Source organism: Hydra viridissima, unplaced genomic scaffold (assembly GCF_058129835.1).
Source record: "Hydra viridissima isolate aposymbiotic clone 2 unplaced genomic scaffold, HvirCarnegie_v1 scaffold_8, whole genome shotgun sequence".
Taxonomy (NCBI): domain Eukaryota; kingdom Metazoa; phylum Cnidaria; class Hydrozoa; order Anthoathecata; family Hydridae; genus Hydra; species Hydra viridissima.
This window is the reverse complement of record NW_028324307.1, coordinates 13,254,774-13,264,917: the sequence shown is the minus strand read 5'-3', so window position 1 is coordinate 13,264,917 and position 10,144 is coordinate 13,254,774. Positions and strand designations below refer to the sequence as shown.

The window sequence follows — 10,144 nt, the reverse complement described above, 5'->3', positions numbered from 1 at the left end:
ATAATAATAATAATAATAATAATAATAATAATAATAATAATAATAATAATAATAATAATAATAATAATAATAACAATAATGATAATAATAATAATAATAATAATAATAATAATAATAATAATAATAATAATAATAATAATAATAATAATAATAATAATAATAATAATAATAATAATAATAACAATTTAATAATAATGACTCAGAAGTTGAAACAAAAGTATACAAAAGTATACTTTTGTTTCAACTTCTGAGTCATGGCTTTCTTTAAAACAGGTTTTTCTAGTTTTCTTTTTTATTAGTCTTTGTCTCAGAATAGCTACAGAACTTTCGAGAACTTCACTAATTAAATTCATATCAATGTATTTCCAGTGTTGTTTGCGAAAACAGTTTTAAACATAAGTGGTGGGATTTTTCATGTAATTGAACATGCGTGTTCGCCTGGTGTTTCGGTGGACTCGCTCTTTTCTTCGATCAAATGTTTTATGTTTGAAACGAGTAAAAACTTAAAGATAACGTTTATAATTTTCTCATTTTCCCTCCTCAGAGTATTGTATGACAAATATAATAAATAGATCAAAACATCAAATCTTTTCAAATTCCAACAGTAACGTAAAATAAATAGATCAAGATATTTATGATTAAGAATTACTTCGATTTTGCTTGGTCTAAAGTCGTTTGAACAAATAAGAGTGAGGCCAGTACTGATGTTATTAAACACTATAAGCTCATTTGTTTTTTAAATAAGATATACTTGGTTAGGTCATTAAAAATGACGAAATAAGCAAATATTTTAAAGCAAAATCCAATTTTTATGTTTAAATTATGTTCATTCTTGGGAATTTCTGAATTTGATTTTTGCGAATAAGCAAATTAATGGTCAATTATAAGTTTAACGTTAATTAATTGAAGATTTAATCATTAAAAAAATATGGTTTCAAAGTATATTTATCCTGGGAATCTCTGCTGTGCTTCGTTGCACAATTGTCAATTACTGTAAATTACAGCCGTAATTTACGGTAACCATACGAGTAAATAATACGGTAACCATTCAATACGGAACCATAAATATGGTAATTATTATTATTATTATTATTACTATTATTTTTGTTATTATCATTATTATTATTATTATTATTATTTTGTTATTATTATTATTATTATTATTATTTTTGTTATTATTATTACTATTATTACTATTATTATTATTATTTTTGTTATTATTATTATTATTATTATTATTATTATTATTATTATTATTATTATTATTATTATTATTATTATTATTATTATTATTATTATTATTATTATTATTATTATTATTATCATTATTGTTATTATTATTATTATTATTATTATTATTATTATTATTATTATTATTATTATTATTATTATTATTATTATTATTATTATTATTATTATTATTATTATTATTATTATTATTATTATTATTATTATTATTATTATTATTATTATTATTATTATTATTATAACTACTATTATTATTATTGGTATCTTTATTGTTGTTGTTATTGTTATTATTATTGTACACTGCCTAAAAGAACAACACTGTTGTTCAACAAAGAATAACAATTTCACACTGCCTAAAAGAACAACAAAGTTCTCACGGTTTTCTATTTCCTACCGGGGTCCGTACCTGTATAACAAAATAATATCAAAAAATATAGAACTTAAAGTATTAAATAATCCTGCCAACTTAAAAAATAAAATAATACTTATATCCTCATACTTAATATCAACAATTATATTGATATGTATTAAACTTAACAACAGAATATATACTGAAATATTTATGTGTATCACTGACTGTATTTTGACTATATATAAATATGAAATAGACTTTATTTAACAATTTGAAAAGGTACTCCATGATAAGTCTTCATAGACTTCTACGAGTTTTCCTTTATAACAACATATATATATATATATATATATATATATTTGAAGTAACAAAAATATTTCTTGTCTTTTTATCTTTTTCTTATTTTTATTCTATTATTTTTAAAAAATGCTGATAGTCTTTATGATAAGAAACTCTACTAATTTACGTTATACTTAAATATACTTGTTAAACCACGTTTGGAAAAAGAACCCTAACGGTTTTATTATGATGTGTTTTAATTGCTAAACCACTTTTTATTATGATGTTATACGTGGTAATATTATATTATATTCTTCTTTTTATTTACGTTGCATTATATGATGTCATGTAGTTTTAATGTAACGATGTGTAAATTTATTGAAGTTGTATAAAAAAAAAAAAAAAAAAAAAATTATTGTTACTATTATTATCATCAAATCCCGTATGGTCCCCGTTTGACATCCCAGATATTTCCTTTTTAGGTCCTGTATGGTTGTGCTCACTGGGTTTGTATCAGGAAAATTTATGTACCAAGAAAATTTTATTAATATATAAATGATTTAATGTTTGTTAGTTAGATGATAGTTTTTAGTTAGTAACTATTTTTCTGTTGTACCAAGTGTACCAAATGTACCAAGTCTCCACAAAATCTCGAAAGTTTATGTTTTGAAGTTATTTCTCTTTGTTTTATGATTTAGTTTTCAAACTGATTTGGGAGACTTTGTTTAAGCCATGTAAATCTAATATAAAGTGATCTTTGGATAATGATGCACCTCAATGCATTAAAGAAACTTTTGTATTAAAATAGAAACTAACAAACTTTTCCTTCACTGTTCGAATACTAGGGAAAGGTAAACTGTCTTTTCCTTGTTTGAATCCATTCGCATCAGAGCGGGATTTACACTAACAAAATTAATATTAACGATGCAAAAACAGAGAACTTCAGAATTAATCGATTTCGAAAAAGAATGTTTGAATGCAACAAGTACAAAAACACAAAAATACCTTAAAGCATAAGAAGTTCGTTGATATTCTAAGGGAAAATCTTTTAGTTTATATAAACATGCCGCGAAAGAGGAAAGAGAAACTTGCAATCAAATGCATTGTAGACGCAAAGCAATACCTCCTTATTTGAAATCGAGTTAATATGACAATGAATAGAGTTAAAATACAAAGATCGTGACATAAACTTCGAAGATGTGAAAAACTTGCTGTGGAAAAATGACGAACAAGATATCTTTATCAGTAGGTAGAAAATAGTTAAATTGAAAAAAAAACACAAAAAAACAATTGCATCGAGTTGAAAAAAATCGAGTTGAAAAAAAACAGCTGGTAGTTTAAGTAAAAGAACCAATGGTATACAAATCACCATCACTTTCTGTTGTTTTACTAATATGGCCTTAATTAATTTTTTCTTTCTTCCACATTTTTTTGCAGAACCTAAAGACTTTTTGTTTTTACCAACACGTTTGACATCAAATTCTGCATTCATTTCAAAATGTACTTTCCCGGAACAATACTAACTTCTAAATGTATAAGAAGTAGCCCCTGGGAAACCTCATAGAAAGAAATGACAGTGAATCAACCAGCTAATTCTATAGCATGATTTCCAGTCAGGACTCTTTTTGAACATTTGCTTCATATTTATGCCATCTAAAGATTTATTGACCTTTTGAGTTATACTGTGCAAATATTTTTGCAATAAAATATTTTTGTTTGCAACATGCTTTTCGTTTATGAGATCCTGATATAAAAAGATTTGTCGAACAATAGAAGAGCAATAACATTGGGAATATTTATGTTAAACTTATCAGTGTTTTTACCTGAAGTTATACTTTGTAAAGACTGTCTATGCTTTCAGCCATAATCATTTTATCGCCAATGAATTACTCTACTCGTCAAATGTATACCATGTATTAACAGTTTACAATGAGAATTTATTCCCAAAATTCTTTTTGCCGTCTAATACATCGCTTTTGCACATGCCCTACAAATTCTGGATTTTTAATTTCAAAGCCTGGATAAGGATTTGATGCAGAGATGGTAATACCAAATCACACTTTGGTATGATTTTTTATTACCATTATAATTTGATTAGAAACGCTTTGCAAATAGTTGCCGTTATCCGATAGTTTTCTTTTTTACTCTTATACGCTCAATTTGACTTAACAAATTCAATTTCGATTCTTATGACTTGCTTCATTGTGAGAAAAATCTGATTTGAAATTTAAATATTACAGAAATTAATAATTGTTTTGTTTAGCAAAATGTAGATCAACATTTAAAAAATACTTATGTTCCTCAAAAAATATACTATACTGCTAAATCCGCACTCAATTTTCATAAATTAATTACGCAGATGAGTATCACAGTTTGCTACCACTTCAACGTCATCATCAAAAGAAGAGCCGTAGGAGTAAAAATTTCAGGCTCTATCTCTTACTCCTTTAACTTGAACCAACTTGAACCAGTAAGCAGTAGAGCCTAAGGAGCTACTGATGGAACTTGATCAGAAGCATTTAGTGTTGGAGCAAAGTTAGTTACAGCATCCGTTTATGCTGTATCCTGCTTCAGTTTTTCATTCAAACTTTTTCGTGCTGAAAGTTTTGGATTCTTTAGTTTCGTTCTTTAGTTCAGACGCGCTTCACTTGTTTTCTACTTTGTTTAATTCTTTGACAGAGAAAAAGAATCTCTATAAATTATAAAATCCTATAATTCTCTTCAAATTAACTTAGCATTTTCATTCAATGACAAATTTACCATCGAGTGCTGAATTATGTCATAAATGACCCAACAGCCAGGTCTTATTTTGTATCAGGCATTAGAGTTGGAAGACTCTCCTGTTCCATGTTTATTTATAATAGATGCATAAATTATGTAATATATGATAAATATATATAATGTATGCATAAATATAAACAATAGATGTATAAATCAATATAACGAGTTCATAAAATAAAAATAGAAAAGTCTTGCGTGAAATTGAGTTTCAAAAAATTTATCTTTCATTTACTTTGTATAAAAAAAAACTTAATTACAAGATCAGTTTGTCAAACTTAAATACATCGTTAAAAAAAAACAAATACGTCCTAAAAAATATCATTTAAAATAAGAACACGTTTAAAAAAAGAGAACAGAAATATTCGATCATTCAGAGAAACGTGTTGCTCACTTGAAGACAATCAAATTCCTCGGAACGTAATTTGGATATATACCAGGAAATTCTAGAGAAATCATGTGACACGTAAAATTAACTCAGATCAAATGGAAAACCATTCAGTTTTAACGTTTAAACTAAATAAGTTCCAAATAATTAAATTATATTTAGAATAAAAATAAGAGGAAAATTATTTTGAAAAATTACCTTTATCAAGTGAGCATTCATGTCGTTTAAGAGACAACCGTGCTTGCAACTTCATAAAAGCTGTCTTTATGCTCGTGTACATGACGAGCCTGGATTGAACGACATAATACTTTTGGAACAAAGCTGCTTTCTTTTTAACGTAAGCGTTGCAGTCAATGACTTTTTTGAGCGAAGACTTCACGTCTATCGACTTTGTAATGATGCTTTGTAATTTCTGAAGATTTTCGTTCAAAGTTAGCGTAGCATCAATACTTCTGTCACAAGTAGAAGCTGTAACAACAGTTCAAAAATCATTAAATTAGTTTTTCAAGTCAATAGATAAGCAAAGCACGTCATAGTTGTAATGAGCAGTGAAATACCTTTTGAATGCCAACCAACCCACATTTGCAGATTGTGAAACCATTCATCAATGCTATCTTCAAAAGTGATAGATGCATCATCCATATTTTCCCACCTTTCACATTCAGTTGACTTTAAAACTTTTATTTCTAAAGAAAACAAACAGCGTAAAAATATTTCTCCTGAATTATAAATTACAAAAAATGAAATAAAAAAAATTACTCCACTTTAAAATTGTCAACTAAAAGAAACAAAAAACTGCGTAACAAACTTTAATTTCTTAAGAGTGTTGCTGAAATATATTTTATTACTCTTAAATTATCAGTTAACAATTAAATGAATTACTGTTATCGCAATATTCTGAGTTGCAAAGTTCTACTCTTTCGAGTTCTCCGACACAGATTTTAGGTCCGAACCTCTCACACCTTCTTGTAAACGATATCTTTCCCTGTTTCTGATCACTCTTACACAACTGAGTGCATGGACCCACCTGCTCCCATGAAGTCCAAAAGCTATTCTCTAAATTATCATCACATGTATGATATTTCAAAAACACAAAACATCGCAGATAACTAAATTCGTTCTAAATGACTCTTAATAAAAAAAGTCAGTAAAAAATATAAATTGGTAGGAAGCCTTTTAGATGAACTTTTTGCAAAAATTTCAAGAACGCACATTATGTTAACAACTGAAAAACTTCATTAACTTACGATAGCAATGCTGTAGAGTAGAATTGATCATATTATCTGCGTAATAACCATCATTGCACTCGCACGAGTAGCTGCCATTTTGGTTGAGACATTTGGAATTTTGAGGACAAATATTTTCAATTTTGCACTCATCCACATCTGAAAACAAAAGCATGCATGATATGTATGTATCATTTATATATACACGAGTTTAAACAACAGCAATAAAAAAAAAATGAGATGAGACCACTTCTTCAATTTTCCCAACTTTAAAAACACTATACGAAGATTGCAATAATTGCGTTAAAAGAATTCCTTCCTAACCCTCCCTTCTCCCCCCCCCCACCCCTACCTCTACAAATCTACCCAATTATCGGTATTAAAAATCAAAGAAAAACTGCACTAAAAAAATTATATGCAACTCTTTATCTTCATCAAGAGACTCTACCCAGTCTTTATTTTATCAATATTCTCTTAGTTTTAAAGCTAATTTCTACTAAATGTACAACTACAACAGCTTCGTATGAAATCTTCTAAAAATGTTCCAACAAAAAAAATTAAAAGTTGTTCTAATCCAGTTTTACAAAACATTGGTAATTAACTCTACTATTCATCTTGGTTTATCTCGTGGATCTCAAGTATTGCATTAAACTGCAATTGATAGAAAATTTCTGTTACATATAAAAACTTAAAGATGTTTCACTGAGTAACCTTTGCAAAAAAATATTCCCTTAGACTTCTCAAAGACCCGTATTTTGTACTTGATGTATGTATTGGAGGAACCAATCTTAGTATGACACTAATAAAGGACTTCCAAATTCATCAAGTAAGATTTCATCTAAATTGTCATTAGGTGTGACAAGTGTAAATAATTTAAATAATTACAAGTATGTCAATAATTGTAAAAATGTTAAGCGGATTGTTATCCAATAAAAATTTTGGTTAAGCTTTTTTAAAGGTAAAGTTTGATTTAGTGAAGCTACATTAAGTGATCAACACAATGCCAAATCAAGATTCATGATGAAAACTGAAAGTTTGTGTGCTTACTTGGTTGATCTTTTACAACCTCTTTTCACAAGTCTTAAAACAGTAAGTCCTTAAACTAAACGTTGTGGTTGAATTGAAATTGAACTAAAAGTTGGTGAAACTGTGCAGCAGTTTGATTTTACCATCGGATTACCAATCTCTAGAAACAAGGCTACTCTTGTTTAGAAATGCGATAGTATTTGAATTAAGTTTGCTGCAACTAAAATACTTGAAAAAACTAGAATTGCTCACCAGCTGCAACCTCATAAAAAAACTTCAGGTCAAGGAAACAGTTTATCTTGCTGATTTATTGGTTTATCTTGCTGGTTTAACGGTTTATCTTATCTTTTGGATTAACTAAAGAACCAGAAGACTTATCAGTATTAATTAGTAAGAAAAAGCACACATAAGACTAGCCACTACTATTTCAATTTCTCCTTCATTTGCGTCAGATGTTCCTGTTTTTACAGATAGACATGTTGAGATTTTGTTTGTTGATGAAAAAACTATTGATTTTGTTTTCACCAATCTCCGTTTAACATATGGTTTTTCTATGGTTTTAGTCATGTTAAAGTAAATTGATGATGCTTGTAAACAAAGTTTAAATTTCTTTATTCAAGTATTTTTTTCTTCTTTAAATTTTTTTTTTACAAATTCCTTCATTATTATTATTTTTTTTTATAAGAAGCTAAAATTAGATTTAGATCAAATTATTTTTAAGTTGGAAGAATTAAGAAAGTCAATTTTTTTAGTTTATAATAATTTATTCAAGAGAAAACAGCATATATAACAGAATACCTCAATGTTTTTGCAAGTTTCAAAATTACAACCCTGTTATTCTCAGTTTAAACATTATTGCAGGTAGCAACCCTGTGCAGAATACTTAAACTAAAGTACTTAGCTTTTTTGGATTAAATTTTGATTATACATCCATGTTGATATTTCACATGGAATGTACACAACAGATCTTTAAATCTTTTTTTTATAAATAACATTTATTTCTTATATTTTGTCCAATTTCAATCAATACTCTGCACCATCTTTCTAACCTTTGCATTGTCAAGCAACCCCCCTAATTCAATTTAACAAAGTTTCTGATTTTTCTTTTTAATTTAGTTAAATTCTTTTTCAATCATCTCTAAAAACTTAATTTCCTTAAGTAAATTGTAAAAAATATGGTAAATAGTAGAGAAAAATGGTGTTGTTTTTTGGAATACATTATATCACTACCATTAGCAATAATTGTTTAAGTTTTTGATCTACATTACAAATCTGGACATCTGTAATGGGCATTCCAAGAATGCCACTCCTGCACTGTTTAAAATTCATGGAATCATATTTTGTATGATTAAATACAAACACATATACGCAAATGAAATACACACATGTATTCATAAATAAAAACAAATTACCTTCACATTGACCCATATAGTTTTTAATGTAACCACCAGCACACAAGCATTCAAAACCTGTTTCATCACCAATACATCTTTCACCGGACGGACATGTTGACATATTTGCATATGCAGCACAATCATCCGACGCTAATTTAAAAAATAAAAAAACTAAAAAAAACTATTGCTTTATGTATTCTACCTGACTGTGTTATTCTAATTGATGAAACGTATTTACAAAAGAATGTCCAATATCATGGAGGAAGTGTGTATGGTGCTGATGATGATGGCAATTTCCATTCTTGTATAGTTGTGTTCATGGTGGTTAGCCTTAAAGAATTGAAGCCCTTTGTTATTAAGGCCTATCCAGAACTTTGAACTTCTGGTTTTTTAATCAGTTCAGATATAGAAGAAACATTTAAAACCTTATGTAAAGTATCTTTCAATGCATGAGCTAAAATAAGGAACAATCTAGATTTAAAATGATTATGAAAGAACCTTTTCACTTTGCCTTTATGGTTAATTGACATGCAACATTTATGCTACCTTTCAGTTAAGGACATATAGAATCTTACACAGGAAGTGAAATCTGTTTACTGACAAATGAGAAAGTTTTCACTTTAAAGGGATCATTCAATAATCTGAACAATTAGAGATTAAAAAGGTATTGGTAATTTCTCTGGATACACCCTGAGTAAATTGGCTAATAGGAAGAATGATAAAACTGTATGAAGATAGCAACAAACATGTTGGAATCGTGAAAGTTGTTACAAAAAGAAATTTATATGATCCATATCAAGACTATGTCATCTCGAACTTGAAAGTTAAATACTTAATAGATTAAAATCCTTCAAAGAAGAGGAAAATATACAATATTTGTATATTTCAACATTTTTAAATTTAAAGTTTTTTAATTTTAAAGATAAACTTATGATGCTAAATCACTAAAATATTCTTTGAGAGTTTTTGGTTATATTACCAAAATATCACTAGTTGTACCTTCATTATAACAGATGTACATATTTCATATCTTTGTTGTTAACATTACTCTCTTCATTATAATACCATTACCTTAAACACTTACACTTCTTTTGAAATTCAAGTGAGCTTTTTTTGATTGCATTAATCTTGTTTGGAAAGTCAGGCAAGTAATCTGAACCAAACCAAGTAACACACACAACATTAAATCTCTGAAATCTTTTATTAAAAAAACGGAAATTCAAAGTTTTGAACAGGCCTTATTAAAAAAGGGGAACAATTTTTTATGGCTAACCACCATAAACATAACTATATCAGAATGGAAATTACCATGATCATCAGCACCAATCAAACTTCCTCTGTGATATTGGACATTCTTTTGTAAATACGCCATAAGAAATATACAAATATTGAATCTCTAAACAATACTCTTGTCCAAGTACCAAATAATATTCCCATGCATGAGGTGCCTAAC

At 27.6% G+C, this 10,144-nt stretch overlaps 1 protein-coding gene across 1 annotated transcript in view; it reads right to left on the bottom strand.

Annotated features, from left to right (window-relative positions):
- Positions 1-4,864: 4,864 nt before the first annotated feature.
- The window catches only part of LOC145186423 (uncharacterized), a 260,292-nt gene continuing 255,012 nt past the window's right edge, over positions 4,865-10,144 (bottom strand). The window contains 7 exon segments of the mRNA XM_090094650.1: positions 4,865-5,103; positions 5,244-5,513; positions 5,603-5,731; positions 5,928-6,101; positions 6,293-6,430; positions 8,710-8,841; positions 10,113-10,143. Coding sequence (XP_089950776.1) covers positions 5,048-5,103; positions 5,244-5,513; positions 5,603-5,731; positions 5,928-6,101; positions 6,293-6,430; positions 8,710-8,841; positions 10,113-10,143 — 930 coding nt within the window. The 3' untranslated portion in view covers positions 4,865-5,047.